The sequence below is a fragment of the Schistocerca gregaria genome, chromosome 1 (assembly GCF_023897955.1).
Source record: "Schistocerca gregaria isolate iqSchGreg1 chromosome 1, iqSchGreg1.2, whole genome shotgun sequence".
Classification (NCBI taxonomy): Eukaryota; Metazoa; Arthropoda; class Insecta; order Orthoptera; family Acrididae; genus Schistocerca; species Schistocerca gregaria.
This window is the reverse complement of record NC_064920.1, coordinates 61,099,455-61,119,045: the sequence shown is the minus strand read 5'-3', so window position 1 is coordinate 61,119,045 and position 19,591 is coordinate 61,099,455. Positions and strand designations below refer to the sequence as shown.

The following is a 19,591-nucleotide window of genomic DNA, read 5'->3' as shown; positions in this document are numbered from 1 at the left end:
GTCGTCGCCGCCGCCGCTTCTGCAGAAGTAGCAAATGGCCATGGTAGCAAATGCGGCGAGGGACGCCCTGCCTTCGATTCCGAATGCACAAAGTGTGTGGTCTTGTTTCCCAGTCTATATTTGGTCGGTCTCGTAAGAGGTTGAATGTAACGTTTGGGTGGGAAAGAGCAAGGAGCAGCGGCTGTGTGGAACGAAAACACTATTCCTCAGGGGTGTGAGCGTTACGAGATGAGTCGTATACAAGTTATACTTGGTCGCTTGTGACCGTGTGGCCAAATGGATAAGGCGTCGGACTTCGGATCTGAAGATTACAATTTCGAATGCTGTCACGCTCGGTTTTTTTCCAGTTCTGAAAAAGGAAACATACCGTTTTAATGTAGCAATTGAGCAGTACGAAACCGTCTGAATGTTTCTGTTGACCATTTTCTGCTTGGAGATGCTCTTGAGCTTGAAACACACACAACAAGACCGGTGTTAACTAGCGAAATGGTCGGCAGAGTGCCGTCACCGCGAGTTTTGACTGGCACTTGCACATCTAAAACAACGTCGGAAAGTAACTCGTTCGGCTTTTGAGTCACATCAAGTATGTGTGTTAATTTTGACGCCACTAGCTCTGCAGGTTGTCATGCAATTCCTTTACCTCTCAGAAATGATTATGAAATAAAACTGAAGTACGTGACGAGTGTGACGTTAGGAAAACATTAGGCAGCATGGAGAGATTCAGTATGGGACCACCCAACCCAAACGAGTACTGTGTGACGTGCTAACCCGCAGGTATTCTGCGAGGCAGCCGGCTAGCTCAGTCGGTAGAGCATGATATGCTTAATCTCAGGGTCGAGGGTTCGAGCCCCACGCCCGGCGGAACGGAATTTTGTTCCGCTGCAGATGTAAATTACCGTTTTTCTGATTAACGTGATGTAATGGAAATAGCAACTTTAAACTTTGCCTACGTCTCTGTCACTCGCAAGAAACCTGTATTTGAAGGTAAAGGTGATTTTGCAGACATGTGTGAAAGACATGTTCTGAAATGCAAGTGTTGTTGTTTGGAGAGCACATCGGTTACGTGTCAGATGTGTAGCCAAGCAATAATGGATCGCCATAGCTGCAAATAGTAGTCGGTAATATGAAGTGTTGTCAGCTCAAGTCTGATGACCCAGACGACCGTAAGAACGAAGTACGCAAGTGTACCGCTAGGCTGCGCCTCTTTAGCTCAGTGGTAGAGCCCTGGTCTAGTGAACCAGGGGTTGTGAGTTCCCATCCTCAGAGGAGGAAGACGAATTTTGGAAATCAGTTGCGCGTCGTGGCCGTATAGCAAACAGTATCTGTGATGACGAACAATTAGCGACAAGCGTTTTATTAAGAATTACGCTCAGATGTGATTAAGGCGAATGGCGCAGATAAAGCATTTGCCAAAGCGGTACAGCATAAGGTGGGACGAGGCAGTCTGAATTAGATTTTATAGATGAATTTCTCACATATCTCAGAGCCTCTCACGGTCGTCGTCGTCGTCGTCGTCGTCGTCGTCGTCGTCGTCGTCGTCGTCGCCGCCGCCGCTTCTGCAGAAGTAGCAAATGGCCATGGTAGCAAATGCGGCGAGGGACGCCCTGCCTTCGATTCCGAATGCACAAAGTGTGTGGTCTTGTTTCCCAGTCTATATTTGGTCGGTCTCGTAAGAGGTTGAATGTAACGTATGGGTGGGAAAGAGCAAGGGGCAGCGGCTGTGTGGAAGAAAACACTATTCTTCAGGGGTGTGAGCGTTACGGGATGAGTCGTACACAAGTTATACTTGGTCGCTTGTGACCGTGTGGCCGAATGGATAAGGCGTCGGACTTCGGATCTGAAGATTACAGTTTCGAATGCTGTCACGCTCGGTTTTTTTCCAGTTCTGAAAAAGGAAACATACCGTTTTAATGTAGCAATTGAGCAGTACGAAACCGTCTGAATGTTTCTGTTGACCATTTTCTGCTTGGAGATGCTCTTGAGCTTGAAACACACACAACAAGACCGGTGTTAACTAGCGAAATGGTCGGCAGAGTGCCGTCACCGCGAGTTTTGACTGGCACTTGCACATCTAAAACAACGTCGGAAAGTAACTCGTTCGGCTTTTGAGTCACATCAAGTATGTGTGTTACTTTTGACGCCACTAGCTCTGCAGGTTGTCATGCAATTCCTTTACCTCTCAGAAATGATTATGAAATAAAACTGAAGTACGTGACGAGGGTGACGTTAGGAAAACATTAGGCAGCATGGAGAGATTCTGTATGGGACCACCCAACCCAAACGAGTACTGTGTGACGTGCTAACCCGCAGGTATTCTCCGAGGCAACCGGCTAGCTCAGTCGGTAGAGCATGATATGCTTAACCTCAGGGTCGAGGGTTCGAGCCCCACGCTGGGCGGAACGGAATTTTGTTCCGCTGCAGATGTAAATTACCGTTTTTCTGATTAACGTGATGTAATGAAAATGGCAACTTTTAACTTTGCCTACGTCTCTGTCAGTCGCAAGAAAACTGTATTTGAAGGTAAAGGTGATTTTGTAGACATGTGTGAAAGACATGTTCTGAAATACAAGTGTTGTTGTATGGAGAGCACATCGGTTACGTGTCAGATGTGTAGCCAAGCAGTAATGGATCGCCATAGCTGCAAATAGTAGTTGGTAATATGAAGTGTTGTCAGCTCAAGTCTGATGACCCAGACGACCGTAAGAACGAAGTACGCAAGAGTACCGCTAGGCCGCGCCTCTTTAGCTCAGTGGTAGAGCACTGGTCTAGTAAACCAGGGGTCGTGAGTTCCCATCCTCAGAGGAGGAAGACGAATTTTGGAAATCATTGCGCGTCGTGGCCGTATAGCAAACAGTATCTGTGATGACGAACAATTAGCGAGAAGCGTTTTATTAAGAATTACGCTCAGATGTGATTAAGGCGAATGGCGCAGATAAAGCATTTGCCAAAGCGGTACAGCATAAGGTGGGACGAGGCAGTCTGAATTACATTTTATAGATGAATTTCTCACATATCTCAGAGCCTCTCGCGGTTGTCGTCGTCGTCGTCGCCGCCGACGCCACTTCTGCAGAAGTAGCAAATGGCCATGGTAGCAAATGCGGCGAGGGACGCCCTGCCTTCGATTCCGAATGCACAAAGTGTGTGGTCTTGTTTCCCAGTCTATATTTGGTCGGTCTCGTAAGAGGTTGAATGTAACGTATGGGTGGGAAAGAGCAAGGGGCAGCGGCTGTGTGGAACAAAACACTATTCCTCAGGGGTGTGAGCGTTACGAGATGAGTCGTATACAAGTTATACTTGGTTGCTAGTGACCGTGTGGCCGAATCGATAAGGCGTCGGACTTCGGATCTGAAGATTACAGGTTCGAATGCTGTCACGCTCGGTTTTTTTCCAGTTCTGAAAAAGAAACATACCGTTTTAATGTAGCAATTGAGCAGTACGAAACCGTCTGAATGTTTCTGTTGACCATTTTCTGCTTGGAGATGCTCTTGAGCTTGAAACACACACAACAAGACCGGTGTTAACTAGCGAAATGGTCGGCAGAGTGCCGTCACCGCGAGTTTTGACTGGCACTTGCACATCTAAAACAACGTCGGAAAGTAACTCGTTCGGCTTTTGAGTCACATCAAGTATGTGTGTTACTTTTGACGCCACTAGCTCTGCAGGTTGTCATGCAATTCCTTTACCTCTCAGAAATGATTATGAAATAAAACTGAAGTACGTGACGAGTGTGACGTTAGGAAAACATTAGGCAGCATGGAGAGATTCTGTATGGGACCACCCAACCCAAACGAGTACTGTGTGACGTGCTAACCCGCAGGTATTCTCCGAGGCAGCCGGCTAGCTCAGTCGGTAGAGCGTGATATGCTTAATCTCAGGGTCGAGGGTTCGAGCCCCACGCCCGGCGGAACGGAATTTTGTTCCGCTGCAGATGTAAATTACCGTTTTTCTGATTAACGTGATGTAATGGAAATAGCAACTTTAAACTTTGCCTACGTCTCTGTCACTCGCAAGAAACCTGTATTTGAAGGTAAAGGTGATTTTGTAGACATGTGTGAAAGACATGTTCTGAAATGCAAGTGTTGTTGTTTGGAGAGCACATCGGTTACGTGTCAGATGTGTAGCCAAGCAATAATGGATCGCCATAGCTGCAAATAGTAGTCGGTAATATGAAGTGTTGTCAGCTCAAGTCTGATGACCCAGACGACCGTAAGAACGAAGTACGCAAGTGTACCGCTAGGCCGCGCCTCTTTAGCTCAGTGGTAGAGCACTGGTCTAGTGAACCAGGGGTCGTGAGTTCCCATCCTCAGGGGAGGAAGACGATTTTTGGAAATCAGTTGCGCGTCGTGGCCGTATATCAAACAGTATCTGTGATGACGAACAATTAGCGACAAGCGTTTTATTAAGAATTACGCTCAGATGTGATTAAGGCGAATGGCGCAGATAAAGCATTTGCCAAAGCGGTACAGCATAAGGTGGGACGAGGCAGTCTGAATTACATTTTATAGATGAATTTCTCACATATCTCAGAGCCTCTCGCGGTCGTCGTCGTCGTCGTCGCCGCCGCCGCTTCTGCAGAAGTAGCAAATGGCCATGGTAGCAAATGCGGCGAGGGACGCCCTGCCTTCGATTCCGAATGCACAAAGTGTGTGGTCTTGTTTCCCAGTCTATATTTGGTCGGTCTCGTAAGAGGTTGAATGTAACGTTTGGGTGGGAAAGAGCAAGGAGCAGCGGCTGTGTGGAACGAAAACACTATTCCTCAGGGGTGTGAGCGTTACGAGATGAGTCGTATACAAGTTATACTTGGTCGCTTGTGACCGTGTGGCCAAATGGATAAGGCGTCGGACTTCGGATCTGAAGATTACAATTTCGAATGCTGTCACGCTCGGTTTTTTTCCAGTTCTGAAAAAGGAAACATACCGTTTTAATGTAGCAATTGAGCAGTACGAAACCGTCTGAATGTTTCTGTTGACCATTTTCTGCTTGGAGATGCTCTTGAGCCTTAAACACACACAACAAGACCGGTGTTAACTAGCGAAATGGTCGGCAGAGTGCCGTCACCGCGAGTTTTGACTGGCACTTGCACATCTAAAACAACGTCGGAAAGTAACTCGTTCGGCTTTTGAGTCACATCAAGTATGTGTGTTAATTTTGACGCCACTAGCTCTGCAGGTTGTCATGCAATTCCTTTACCTCTCAGAAATGATTATGAAATAAAACTGAAGTACGTGACGAGTGTGACGTTAGGAAAACATTAGGCAGCATGGAGAGATTCTGTATGGGACCACCCAACCCAAACGAGTACTGTGTGACGTGCTAACCCGCAGGTATTCTCCGAGGCAGCCGGCTAGCTCAGTCGGTAGAGCATGATATGCTTAATCTCAGGGTCGAGGGTTCGAGCCTCACGCCCGGCGGAACGGAATTTTGTTCCGCTGCAGATGTAAATTACCGTTTTTCTGATTAACGTGATGTAATGGAAATAGCAACTTTAAACTTTGCCTACGTCTCTGTCACTCGCAAGAAACCTGTATTTGAAGGTAAAGGTGATTTTGCAGACATGTGTGAAAGACATGTTCTGAAATGCAAGTGTTGTTGTTTGGAGAGCACATCGGTTACGTGTCAGATGTGTAGCCAAGCAATAATGGATCGCCATAGCTGCAAATAGTAGTCGGTAATATGAAGTGTTGTCAGCTCAAGTCTGATGACCCAGACGACCGTAAGAACGAAGTACGCAAGTGTACCGCTAGGCTGCGCCTCTTTAGCTCAGTGGTAGAGCCCTGGTCTAGTGAACCAGGGGTTGTGAGTTCCCATCCTCAGAGGAGGAAGACGAATTTTGGAAATCAGTTGCGCGTCGTGGCCGTATATCAAACAGTATCTGTGATGACGAACAATTAGCGACAAGCGTTTTATTAAGAATTACGCTCAGATGTGATTAAGGCGAATGGCGCAGATAAAGCATTTGCCAAAGCGGTACAGCATAAGGTGGGACGAGGCAGTCTGAATTAGATTTTATAGATGAATTTCTCACATATCTCAGAGCCTCTCACGGTCGTCGTCGTCGTCGTCGTCGTCGTCGTCGTCGTCGTCGTCGTCGTCGTCGCCGCCGCCGCCGCTTCTGCAGAAGTAGCAAATGGCCATGGTAGCAAATGCGGCGAGGGACGCCCTGCCTTCGATTCCGAATGCACAAAGTGTGTGGTCTTGTTTCCCAGTCTATATTTGGTCGGTCTCGTAAGAGGTTGAATGTAACGTATGGGTGGGAAAGAGCAAGGGGCAGCGGCTGTGTGGAAGAAAACACTATTCTTCAGGGGTGTGAGCGTTACGGGATGAGTCGTACACAAGTTATACTTGGTCGCTTGTGACCGTGTGGCCGAATGGATAAGGCGTCGGACTTCGGATCTGAAGATTACAGTTTCGAATGCTGTCACGCTCGGTTTTTTTCCAGTTCTGAAAAAGGAAACATACCGTTTTAATGTAGCAATTGAGCAGTACGAAACCGTCTGAATGTTTCTGTTGACCATTTTCTGCTTGGAGATGCTCTTGAGCTTGAAACACACACAACAAGACCGGTGTTAACTAGCGAAATGGTCGGCAGAGTGCCGTCACCGCGAGTTTTGACTGGCACTTGCACATCTAAAACAACGTCGGAAAGTAACTCGTTCGGCTTTTGAGTCACATCAAGTATGTGTGTTACTTTTGACGCCACTAGCTCTGCAGGTTGTCATGCAATTCCTTTACCTCTCAGAAATGATTATGAAATAAAACTAAAGTACGTGACGAGGGTGACGTTAGGAAAACATTAGGCAGCATGGAGAGATTCTGTATGGGACCACCCAACCCAAACGAGTACTGTGTGACGTGCTAACCCGCAGGTATTCTCCGAGGCAACCGGCTAGCTCAGTCGGTAGAGCATGATATGCTTAACCTCAGGGTCGAGGGTTCGAGCCCCACGCTGGGCGGAACGGAATTTTGTTCCGCTGCAGATGTAAATTACCGTTTTTCTGATTAACGTGATGTAATGAAAATGGCAACTTTTAACTTTGCCTACGTCTCTGTCAGTCGCAAGAAAACTGTATTTGAAGGTAAAGGTGATTTTGTAGACATGTGTGAAAGACATGTTCTGAAATACAAGTGTTGTTTGGAGAGCACATCGGTTACGTGTCAGATGTGTAGCCAAGCAGTAATGGATCGCCATAGCTGCAAATAGTAGTTGGTAATATGAAGTGTTGTCAGCTCAAGTCTGATGACCCAGACGACCGTAAGAACGAAGTACGCAAGAGTACCGCTAGGCCGCGCCTCTTTAGCTCAGTGGTAGAGCACTGGTCTAGTAAACCAGGGGTCGTGAGTTCCCATCCTCAGAGGAGGAAGACGAATTTTGGAAATCAGTTGCGCGTCGTGGCCGTATAGCAAACAGTATCTGTGATGACGAACAATTAGCGACAAGCGTTTTATTAAGAATTACGCTCAGATGTGATTAAGGCGAATGGCGCAGATAAAGCATTTGCCAAAGCGGTACAGCATAAGGTGGGACGAGGCAGTCTGAATTACATTTTATAGATGAATTTCTCACATATCTCAGAGCCTCTCGCGGTCGTCGTCGTCGTCGTCGTCGCCGCCGCCGCTTCTGCAGAAGTAGCAAATGGCCATGGTAGCAAATGCGGCGAGGGACGCCCTGCCTTCGATTCCGAATGCACAAAGTGTGTGGTCTTGTTTCCCAGTCTATATTTGGTCGGTCTCGTAAGAGGTTGAATGTAACGTTTGGGTGGGAAAGAGCAAGGAGCAGCGGCTGTGTGGAACGAAAACACTATTCCTCAGGGGTGTGAGCGTTACGAGATGAGTCGTATACAAGTTATACTTGGTCGCTTGTGACCGTGTGGCCAAATGGATAAGGCGTCGGACTTCGGATCTGAAGATTACAATTTCGAATGCTGTCACGCTCGGTTTTTTTCCAGTTCTGAAAAAGGAAACATACCGTTTTAATGTAGCAATTGAGCAGTACGAAACCGTCTGAATGTTTCTGTTGACCATTTTCTGCTTGGAGATGCTCTTGAGCTTGAAACACACACAACAAGACCGGTGTTAACTAGCGAAATGGTCGGCAGAGTGCCGTCACCGCGAGTTTTGACTGGCACTTGCACATCTAAAACAACGTCGGAAAGTAACTCGTTCGGCTTTTGAGTCACATCAAGTATGTGTGTTAATTTTGACGCCACTAGCTCTGCAGGTTGTCATGCAATTCCTTTACCTCTCAGAAATGATTATGAAATAAAACTGAAGTACGTGACGAGTGTGACGTTAGGAAAACATTAGGCAGCATGGAGAGATTCTGTATGGGACCACCCAACCCAAACGAGTACTGTGTGACGTGCTAACCCGCAGGTATTCTCCGAGGCAGCCGGCTAGCTCAGTCGGTAGAGCATGATATGCTTAATCTCAGGGTCGAGGGTTCGAGCCCCACGCCCGGCGGAACGGAATTTTGTTCCGCTGCAGATGTAAATTACCGTTTTTCTGATTAACGTGATGTAATGGAAATAGCAACTTTAAACTTTGCCTACGTCTCTGTCACTCGCAAGAAACCTGTATTTGAAGGTAAAGGTGATTTTGCAGACATGTGTGAAAGACATGTTCTGAAATGCAAGTGTTGTTGTTTGGAGAGCACATCGGTTACGTGTCAGATGTGTAGCCAAGCAATAATGGATCGCCATAGCTGCAAATAGTAGTCGGTAATATGAAGTGTTGTCAGCTCAAGTCTGATGACCCAGACGACCGTAAGAACGAAGTACGCAAGTGTACCGCTAGGCTGCGCCTCTTTAGCTCAGTGGTAGAGCCCTGGTCTAGTGAACCAGGGGTTGTGAGTTCCCATCCTCAGAGGAGGAAGACGAATTTTGGAAATCAGTTGCGCGTCGTGGCCGTATAGCAAACAGTATCTGTGATGACGAACAATTAGCGACAAGCGTTTTATTAAGAATTACGCTCAGATGTGATTAAGGCGAATGGCGCAGATAAAGCATTTGCCAAAGCGGTACAGCATAAGGTGGGACGAGGCAGTCTGAATTAGATTTTATAGATGAATTTCTCACATATCTCAGAGCCTCTCACGGTCGTCGTCGTCGTCGTCGTCGTCGTCGTCGTCGTCGTCGTCGTCGTCGTCGTCGTCGCCGCCGCCGCCGCTTCTGCAGAAGTAGCAAATGGCCATGGTAGCAAATGCGGCGAGGGACGCCCTGCCTTCGATTCCGAATGCACAAAGTGTGTGGTCTTGTTTCCCAGTCTATATTTGGTCGGTCTCGTAAGAGGTTGAATGTAACGTATGGGTGGGAAAGAGCAAGGGGCAGCGGCTGTGTGGAAGAAAACACTATTCTTCAGGGGTGTGAGCGTTACGGGATGAGTCGTACACAAGTTATACTTGGTCGCTTGTGACCGTGTGGCCGAATGGATAAGGCGTCGGACTTCGGATCTGAAGATTACAGTTTCGAATGCTGTCACGCTCGGTTTTTTTCCAGTTCTGAAAAAGGAAACATACCGTTTTAATGTAGCAATTGAGCAGTACGAAACCGTCTGAATGTTTCTGTTGACCATTTTCTGCTTGGAGATGCTCTTGAGCTTGAAACACACACAACAAGACCGGTGTTAACTAGCGAAATGGTCGGCAGAGTGCCGTCACCGCGAGTTTTGACTGGCACTTGCACATCTAAAACAACGTCGGAAAGTAACTCGTTCGGCTTTTGAGTCACATCAAGTATGTGTGTTACTTTTGACGCCACTAGCTCTGCAGGTTGTCATGCAATTCCTTTACCTCTCAGAAATGATTATGAAATAAAACTAAAGTACGTGACGAGGGTGACGTTAGGAAAACATTAGGCAGCATGGAGAGATTCTGTATGGGACCACCCAACCCAAACGAGTACTGTGTGACGTGCTAACCCGCAGGTATTCTCCGAGGCAACCGGCTAGCTCAGTCGGTAGAGCATGATATGCTTAACCTCAGGGTCGAGGGTTCGAGCCCCACGCTGGGCGGAACGGAATTTTGTTCCGCTGCAGATGTAAATTACCGTTTTTCTGATTAACGTGATGTAATGAAAATGGCAACTTTTAACTTTGCCTACGTCTCTGTCAGTCGCAAGAAAACTGTATTTGAAGGTAAAGGTGATTTTGTAGACATGTGTGAAAGACATGTTCTGAAATACAAGTGTTGTTGTTTGGAGAGCACATCGGTTACGTGTCAGATGTGTAGCCAAGCAGTAATGGATCGCCATAGCTGCAAATAGTAGTTGGTAATATGAAGTGTTGTCAGCTCAAGTCTGATGACCCAGACGACCGTAAGAACGAAGTACGCAAGAGTACCGCTAGGCCGCGCCTCTTTAGCTCAGTGGTAGAGCACTGGTCTAGTAAACCAGGGGTCGTGAGTTCCCATCCTCAGAGGAGGAAGACGAATTTTGGAAATCAGTTGCGCGTCGTGGCCGTATAGCAAACAGTATCTGTGATGACGAACAATTAGCGAGAAGCTTTTTATTAAGAATTACGCTCAGATGTGATTAAGGCGAATGGCGCAGATAAAGCATTTGCCAAAGCGGTACAGCATAAGGTGGGACGAGGCAGTCTGAATTACATTTTATAGATGAATTTCTCACATATCTCAGAGCCTCTCGCGGTTGTCGTCGTCGTCGTCGCCGCCGACGCCACTTCTGCAGAAGTAGCAAATGGCCATGGTAGCAAATGCGGCGAGGGACGCCCTGCCTTCGATTCCGAATGCACAAAGTGTGTGGTCTTGTTTCCCAGTCTATATTTGGTCGGTCTCGTAAGAGGTTGAATGTAACGTATGGGTGGGAAAGAGCAAGGGGCAGCGGCTGTGTGGAACAAAACACTATTCCTCAGGGGTGTGAGCGTTACGAGATGAGTCGTATACAAGTTATACTTGGTTGCTAGTGACCGTGTGGCCGAATCGATAAGGCGTCGGACTTCGGATCTGAAGATTACAGGTTCGAATGCTGTCACGCTCGGTTTTTTTCCAGTTCTGAAAAAGAAACATACCGTTTTAATGTAGCAATTGAGCAGTACGAAACCGTCTGAATGTTTCTGTTGACCATTTTCTGCTTGGAGATGCTCTTGAGCTTGAAACACACACAACAAGACCGGTGTTAACTAGCGAAATGGTCGGCAGAGTGCCGTCACCGCGAGTTTTGACTGGCACTTGCACATCTAAAACAACGTCGGAAAGTAACTCGTTCGGCTTTTGAGTCACATCAAGTATGTGTGTTAATTTTGACGCCACTAGCTCTGCAGGTTGTCATGCAATTCCTTTACCTCTCAGAAATGATTATGAAATAAAACTGAAGTACGTGACGAGTGTGACGTTAGGAAAACATTAGGCAGCATGGAGAGATTCTGTATGGGACCACCCAACCCAAACGAGTACTGTGTGACGTGCTAACCCGCAGGTATTTTCCGAGGCAGCCGGCTAGCTCAGTCGTTAGAGCATGATATGCTTAACCTCAGGGTCGAGGGTTCGAGCCCCACGCTGGGCGGAACGGAATTTTGTTCCGCTGCAGATGTAAATTACCGTTTTTCTGATTAACGTGATGTAATGAAAATGGCAACTTTTAACTTTGCCTACGTCTCTGTCAGTCGCAAGAAAACTGTATTTGAAGGTAAAGGTGATTTTGTAGACATGTGTGAAAGACATGTTCTGAAATACAAGTGTTGTTGTTTGGAGAGCACATCGGTTACGTGTCAGATGTGTAGCCAAGCAGTAATGGATCGCCATAGCTGCAAATAGTAGTCGGTAATATGAAGTGTTGTCAGCTAAAGTCTGATGACCCAGACGACCGTAAGAACGAAGTACGCAAGTGTACCGCTAGGCTGTGCCTCTTTAGCTCAGTGGTAGAGCCCTGGTCTAGTGAACCAGGGGTTGTGAGTTCCCATCCTCAGAGGAGGAAGACGAATTTTGGAAATCAGTTGCGCGTCGTGGCCGTATAGCAAACAGTATCTGTGATGACGAACAATTAGCGACAAGCGTTTTATTAAGAATTACGCTCAGATGTGATTAAGGCGAATGGCGCAGATAAAGCATTTGCCAAAGCGGTACAGCATAAGGTGGGACGAGGCAGTCTGAATTACATTTTATAGATGAATTTCTCACATATCTCAGAGCCTCTCGCGGTTGTCGTCGTCGTCGTCGCCGCCGACGCCACTTCTGCAGAAGTAGCAAATGGCCATGGTAGCAAATGCGGCGAGGGACGCCCTGCCTTCGATTCCGAATGCACAAAGTGTGTGGTCTTGTTTCCCAGTCTATATTTGGTCGGTCTCGTAAGAGGTTGAATGTAACGTATGGGTGGGAAAGAGCAAGGGGCAGAGGCTGTGTGGAACAAAACACTATTCCTCAGGGGTGTGAGCGTTACGAGATGAGTCGTATACAAGTTATACTTGGTTGCTAGTGACCGTGTGGCCGAATCGATAAGGCGTCGGACTTCGGATCTGAAGATTACAGGTTCGAATGCTGTCACGCTCGGTTTTTTTCCAGTTCTGAAAAAGAAACATACCGTTTTAATGTAGCAATTGAGCAGTACGAAACCGTCTGAATGTTTCTGTTGACCATTTTCTGCTTGGAGATGCTCTTGAGCTTGAAACACACACAACAAGACCGGTGATAACTAGCGAAATGGTCGGCAGAGTGCCGTCACCGCGAGTTTTGACTGGCACTTGCACATCTAAAACAACGTCGGAAAGTAACTCGTTCGGCTTTTGAGTCACATCAAGTATGTGTGTTAATTTTGACGCCCCTAGCTCTGCAGGTTGTCATGCAATTCCTTTACCTCTCAGAAATGATTATGAAATAAAACTGAAGTACGTGACGAGTGTGACGTTACTAAAACATTAGGCAGCATGGAGAGATTCTGTATGGGACCACCCAACCCAAACGAGTTCTGTGTGACGTGCTAACCCGCAGGTATTCACTGAGGCAGCCGGCTAGCTCAGTCGGTAGAGCATGATATTCTTAATCTCAGGGTCGAGGGTTCGAGCCCCACGCTGGGAGGAACGGAATTTTGTTCCGCTGCAGATGTAAATTACCGTTTTTCTGATTAACGTGATGTAATGGAAATAGCAACTTTTAACTGTGCCTACGTCTCTGTCAGTCGCAAGAAAACTGTATTTGAAGGTAAAGGTGATTTTGTAGACATGTGTGAAAGACATGTTCTGAAATGCAAGTGTTGTTGTTTGGAGAGCACATCGGTTATATGTCAGATGTGTAGCCAAGCAGTAATGGATCGCCATAGCTGCAAATAGTAGTCGGTAATATGAAGTGTTGTCAGCTCAAGTCTGATGATCCAGACGACCGTAAGGACGAAGTACGCAAGAGTACCGCTAGACCGCGCCTCTTTAGCCCAGTGGTAGAGCACTGGTCTAGTAAACCATTGGTCGTGAGTTCCCATCCTCAGAGGAGGAAGACGAATTTTGGAAATCAGTTGCGCGTCGTGGCCGTATAGCAAACAGTATCTGTGATGACGAACAATTAGCGACAAGCGTTTTATTAAGAATTACGCTCAGATGTGATTAAGGCGAATGGCGCAGATAAAGCATTTGCCAAAGCGGTACAGCGGCAGACATTCTTCGGCGGACCTCGGAAGAGTTCCGCCCTTCGATACCTTGCAGAGTACTGCTACGTATCGAAGTGTTAGGGCTTCGCAGAAGTCGCAGTCGCAGTCGCAGTCGCAGTCGCAGTCGCAGTCGCAGTTCCGGAACCGCCAGCAGCAGCAGCAGCAGCAGCAGCAGTTTCCAGTGCCGCCAGTTTTGCAGTAGCAGTCGTCGCCGGACCCAGCCGCAGCTTCCGGACCCCGCCGCCGCCGCCGCCGCCGCAGCTTCCGGCCCCCGCCGCCGCCGCCGCCGCCGCCGCCGCCGCAGCTTCCGGCCCCCGCCGCCGCCGCCGCCGCCGCCGCCGCCAGGACCCAGTGCTTCGTCTTCCTCTCCTGCTTTCGTTGTCGTCGCTATTCTCGTCTTCGTCTTTGCCTTCATCCTTTCGCTCCTCGACGTCTCTCATCTGTCATCTGTAATCTGTTCCTGACTTTGTCCCTTGTCTGTCCCCATTCTTCTTTTCTGTGTTTCCAGTTTTCCTTACTGCCATCATGACCACCCCCACCACCACCGCCACTACCACCGCCATCGTCTATACGACGCCCTCCCTCGCTGCCACTACTCTTACTTGGTGTGCTCAGTCGCCCCCGTCCTACTATATCCCGCCCCTCCTCACCCTTCCCACCCCAGCTCCCTTTGTCGCCCCATCCCCTGCTCCTTCTCCCCAAGCCTCCACACACGACCCCTTTCCCCCACTCCCCCACACCACTCATGCGGCCCCTGCCAGGGTTGTGTCTCGTCGGGCTACGACCCATGCCGCACCATCGCCGGCGCCAGCACCACCACCTGCAGCAGCGCCACAACCAGCAGCAGCACCAACAGCAGCACCAACAGCAGCACCAGCACCAGCACCGACACCGGGACCTGCCGCTTCCCGTCATCTCCCCGTCACTCCTGTGCCCCACACCTCCTCCCATCCTGTCCCCGCTGTTAAGCGTCCCAGTGGCACCCCCGCCTCCTCTGCACCCAAGAAGTCCCAGCATCTTCCCCCTCCCCCACCCCTAGATGCCATGGATGTCTCCCCTCCAGCCCCCTCTACTTCCTCTTCTAACTCCCCCTCCTACAAGTATCTCCTCTCCCGTCCTGATCCCTCTCTCCTGGAGGCCCGCAACCTGACCTTGCTCCTCCGCCAATACTTCCCTGCAGCCCCCATCTCCCTTCTTACCCCCCGTAGGGACTCTGTCTTGATCACCTCCCCAAGCCCTACCCTACACTCCGACATCCTCTCCCGAATTCCTCTCACCCGATTTGGACCTAATGCCTCCCTTGCCCCTGCTCCTTCCCCTTCCTCCCCCCGTCAACCCCAACCCCCACGTCGCCCGCCGACCCTCACCGCCGTGATCACTCGGCTTAGCCCGACGATCACGGAGGAAGAGGTGCTGGCGGAGTTGAAGGCCCACCCGTACCTGGAGGTGCGAGCTGTTCGCCGCATTTTCAACTCTGCGGGCCCCACTCGCCTTATGCGAGTTTTCTCCGAACACGCTCCCTCCATCGACCATCTCCTTAAGGAGGGTGCCCTCCTCTTCCACCGCCGGTATAAGGTTGACCCCTCCCGCTCCCCACCACAATCCATTCGCTGCCAGAGGTGTCTGCGTTATAACGCACACCCAACATCAGAGTGCCGCGAGGCCCCAGTCTGCCCGCATTGTAAGCAAGCGCACTTCCTCCGGCAGTGCCCCAACCTTCAGTCTCCTCCCTCCTGCAATACCTGCAACCTCCAACACCCTACCTACTCCCAGAAATGCAAGGCTCGACCTCCTCCATCCGCTCCTGAACTCACTGTTCCTCTCCGCCCTTTGGATGACCCCACCCCTCCTGGCAATTCCCTCCGTCCTCCCCCCACCGCAGAGGACATCATCAGGTTCGTCACAATAGTGCTCCAGAACGTCCATCCCTTTCAGCGTCCCCACACCCTCCACCAGATTTCCCTCGCTGCCCGTTCCGTGTTCCACCTCAACACCTACGCCACCTATTCCCACAACCAGGCCCATTTCACCTTCTCCCGTCTCGACACCCTCGTTTAAATTCCCATTATGGCACGACAGCACCGTATCCTGTTCAATAACATCCGCTCCCTTCCCACCAACAAGCACCTCCTTATGCATACCCTTACGACCCACCGTGTGGATGCCTTCCTTCTGAACGAAACCTTTCTTCAGCCCCACCACACCGTCCACACCTCGCCCTACCTCCTTCACCGGTCTGACAATCCACTCCAGATAGCGCGTGGCGGAGTTGCCATTGGCCACCACCGCCAGATCCCTGTCCGGCTCCAACCCCTCCTTCCTGACCCCACAGAACACTTGATCCTTAGTCTCTTCTTCCCCGGCCTTACCCTTACCTGTGCCACCATCTATGTCCGCCCCGCTGCACCTATTCCTTTCGACTTCCTTTCCCACATCGACCGTACCTTCTCCTCCTACGTGATCGCCGCCGACCTTAACATCCATAGTCGTTCTGCCGCCCAGTTACGGCGGTGGCATCGGTTCCTTGCCACCCTCCAAGGCGACGTCCTTCCAATTCCCCAACACACCCGCCCTGAATCCAATACCACTCCCGATGTCGTCCTAGCCTCCCCCACCCTGCTTGGCCGCATAGCGGTGGACGTCCTTGATCCCATTGGCAGTGACCATCTCCCTGTCCTCCTCACTGTATCAGACGGTCGTCGCCCCCGTCCCGACCCGCGCCATGACCCTCCCCCGAAATATGTCCATGACTACTCCCGTGCCAACTGGAATGCCTACCGGGACTCCCTTGCTCTCCAGGTCGATAGCCACCCCCTCACCTACCACCAACCTGATGACGTTACCCGTGCTGCCTCCTTTCTCCAGCAGACCTTGTCTGAGGCCGTGGAGGCCCACGTCCCTACCATTGCCATCCATCCGCACCGCCCCACCTTACCCCCACAGGCCGTCCTTCTCCTGCGTGAATCCCGCCGGCTCTACCGTGCCTTCCTTCACACACGTGACCAGGACACACTACGACGCCACCGGCAACTACAGCGACACATCAGGAACTTACTCACGGCAAAGAAACGCCGGGACTGGCGACAGACATGCACCCGTCTTAATGCCACCTTACCTATCAACTCGTCCAAGTACTGGTCAGCCTTCCGCCGCCTTACCGGATCTAAACCCTCTCCCTACTACCCTCTCCTTCATGATGACCACCCCTTCCCTGATGCCCTTAGTAAGGCCAACCATTTCGCCTCCTACCTCTCCGATATCCTTACCATCCCTGACGATCCCCAGTTCGATTATTCCCTCTTTCCTGATGTCCGTGATCGAACTGATACCTCTGTCCCCCCGCTTGCTCCTGGCTTCCAGTACTTGGACAACATCACACACACAGAACTAAATACCCCAATCACCACTCAAGATATCATTGCTACACTTCGCCCTAAACGCAACACTGCTCCCGGTCACGATCGTGTTACTTACCGTCACCTCCGTGAAGCTCCTGCCTCCTTCCTCTCCACATTGGCCAGGCTCTACAATGTGGTCCTGTCCACCGGCTACTACCCCGACCTGTGGAAAACCTCCCGGATCCTGATGTTCCTCAAGCCCGACAAACCGCCTTCCGCTGTCTCCTCCTACCGTCCCATCAGCCTTACCTCGGTCTTCAGCAAGGTCCTGGAATCCATTCTTACCCGCCGCCTACACAAGCACCTTCACCAACACCGCCTCCTCCCCCCTACCCAATGTGGCTTTCGGCCGTCCTTCTCAGCCGATGACCTCCTCCTTCACCTCACTCACCTCCTCTCCGAACAACTCAATTCCCGTCGTTCCGCCATCTTCCTTTCCCTCGACCTCGAACGCGCATATGACCGTGTGTGGCATTCCGGTCTCCTTTTCAAGCTCCAAACCTTTGCTCTTCCTCTCAACTATGTCCGTCTGGTCGCTTCCTTCCTTTCCCACCGTCCTTCCTATGTCACCATCCACAACACTGATTCCTACACCTTCTACCCCTCCGCCGGTGTGCCCCAAGGTTCCGTCCTTTCCCCTCTTCTCTACCTCCTTTACACGGCAGACATGCCTCCACCTGCACCTCCCCTACACCTTCTCCAGTACGCCGATGACACTGCCTTCCTTGCCCTCGCTCCCACCCTGCAACGCTCCCAGCACCTTCTCCAATCCTATCTTGACCGGTTCACCACTTGGTGTAACCAGTGGTTGCTCAAGGTCAATCCTTCCAAGACCCAGGCGATCATTGTAGGCAAAACCACTCGTTCCTTCCGTCTCCTTGATTTCTCTCTTACTATTTATGGCCGTCCCATCACCCTCACACCTACTCTCAAGTACCTTGGTGTCACCCTCGACCGTCGCCTCTCCTGGAACCCACATCTCCGGACGATCCAAGCCAAGGCACGCTCCCGCCTCCGCCTCCTTAAGCTCCTTTCTGGCCGTACATGGGGTCTGGACCCTTCCACCATCCTCTACACCTACAAGTCCCTCATCCGTCCTATCCTTTGCTATGCTCATCCCGCCTGGATCTCTGCCCCTCCTACCTTCTACAAGTCCATTCAGATCCTAGAACGCCATGCGCTCCGCCTCGCCTATCGCATCCGTCTCCCTTCCCCCACGCGGATCCTCTATGACCTGATTCCCTTCCCGCACCTCCTCCTTTTCCTCGAACGGTTACGGATCCTCTACACCTCCCGCAAGCTTGATCCTCCACACCCTCTTGTCTCTCCCATCCTCTCCCACCCCAACCCGCTGCCGCGCCTGCATTCCTATATCCCACCTGCTCTCCATCTTTACACCCTCCACACCCTCTCCCTCGGTGGCTTCCGTCAACTCCCCCTCCCTGATGATGCCCTCCTCCCCTCCATCTCCCCTTCCTACCAACTTTGAGCCTTACCTTCCCTCTCCTCTCCTTTTCCTGTGGGCACCCTCTCTCCCTTCTCTCCCTCCCTCCCCCCCCCTTTCTCCTTGGGCTTCCACTCCCCCTACCCTCCCCCTTCTCCTCCATCCCTCTCCTCCACTGGCATCTTCCCCTCCCCCTCTCTCTCCTCTTCCCCACACCTTTTCCCCTTGGCAGGCCACGACTCTGCTGTCTTCCATCAGTTACTTTCATCGTCCTACGCCGAAGACCATCGCATGTGTTTGTGCCTCGACTCTCCTGCAGTGTGTTTGTGTTTCGTCGTTTGTGCTCCGCTGGTTCACGTGTGGCCATCTGCCATCTGCGTTTGTGCACCGTGTTTCTCCGCTTTTATCCATTGTGCTACGCACGTGACCGACTCCGTTTTAACTCTGTTTTGTCTACTGTTTGTACCCCGCCGTCTTGATTGTTTTTATATCTCACTCATCTCTGTTCTGTGTATACTCTGAGGCCGAAGAGCGGCATACTTGGTCCGCTGCCGGCCTACCTGTTTGTCACAGGTATTAAAATCACAATAAAGGAAAAAAAAAAAAAAAAAAAAAAGCGGTACAGCATAAGGTGGGACGAGGCAGTCTGAATTACATTTTATAGATGAATTTCTCACATATCTCAGAGCCTCTCACGGTCGTCGTCGTCGTCGTCGTCGTCGTCGTCGTCGTCGTCGTCGTCGCCGCCGCCGCCGCTTCTGCAGAAGTAGCAAATGGCCATGGTAGCAAATGCGGCGAGGGACGCCCTGCCTTCGATTCCGAATGCACAAAGTGTGTGGTCTTGTTTCCCAGTCTATATTTGGTCGGTCTCGTAAGAGGTTGAATGTAACGTATGGGTGGGAAAGAGCAAGGGGCAGCGGCTGTGTGGAAGAAAACACTATTCTTCAGGGGTGTGAGCGTTACGGGATGAGTCGTACACAAGTTATACTTGGTCGCTTGTGACCGTGTGGCCGAATGGATAAGGCGTCGGACTTCGGATCTGAAGATTACAGTTTCGAATGCTGTCACGCTCGGTTTTTTTCCAGTTCTGAAAAAGGAAACATACCGTTTTAATGTAGCAATTGAGCAGTACGAAACCGTCTGAATGTTTCTGTTGACCATTT

The 19,591-nt window shown here is 50.4% G+C and overlaps 1 protein-coding gene across 1 annotated transcript in view; it reads left to right on the top strand.

The window, feature by feature from the left end:
* Positions 1-19,198, top strand: part of LOC126356727 (osteocalcin 2-like) — a 61,277-nt gene extending 42,079 nt beyond the window's left edge. Inside the window, exon 2 of the mRNA XM_050007436.1 lies at positions 19,115-19,198. Coding sequence (XP_049863393.1) covers positions 19,115-19,198 — 84 coding nt within the window. The remainder of the gene's footprint in view (positions 1-19,114) is intronic.
* The last annotated feature ends 393 nt before the right edge of the window (positions 19,199-19,591 follow it).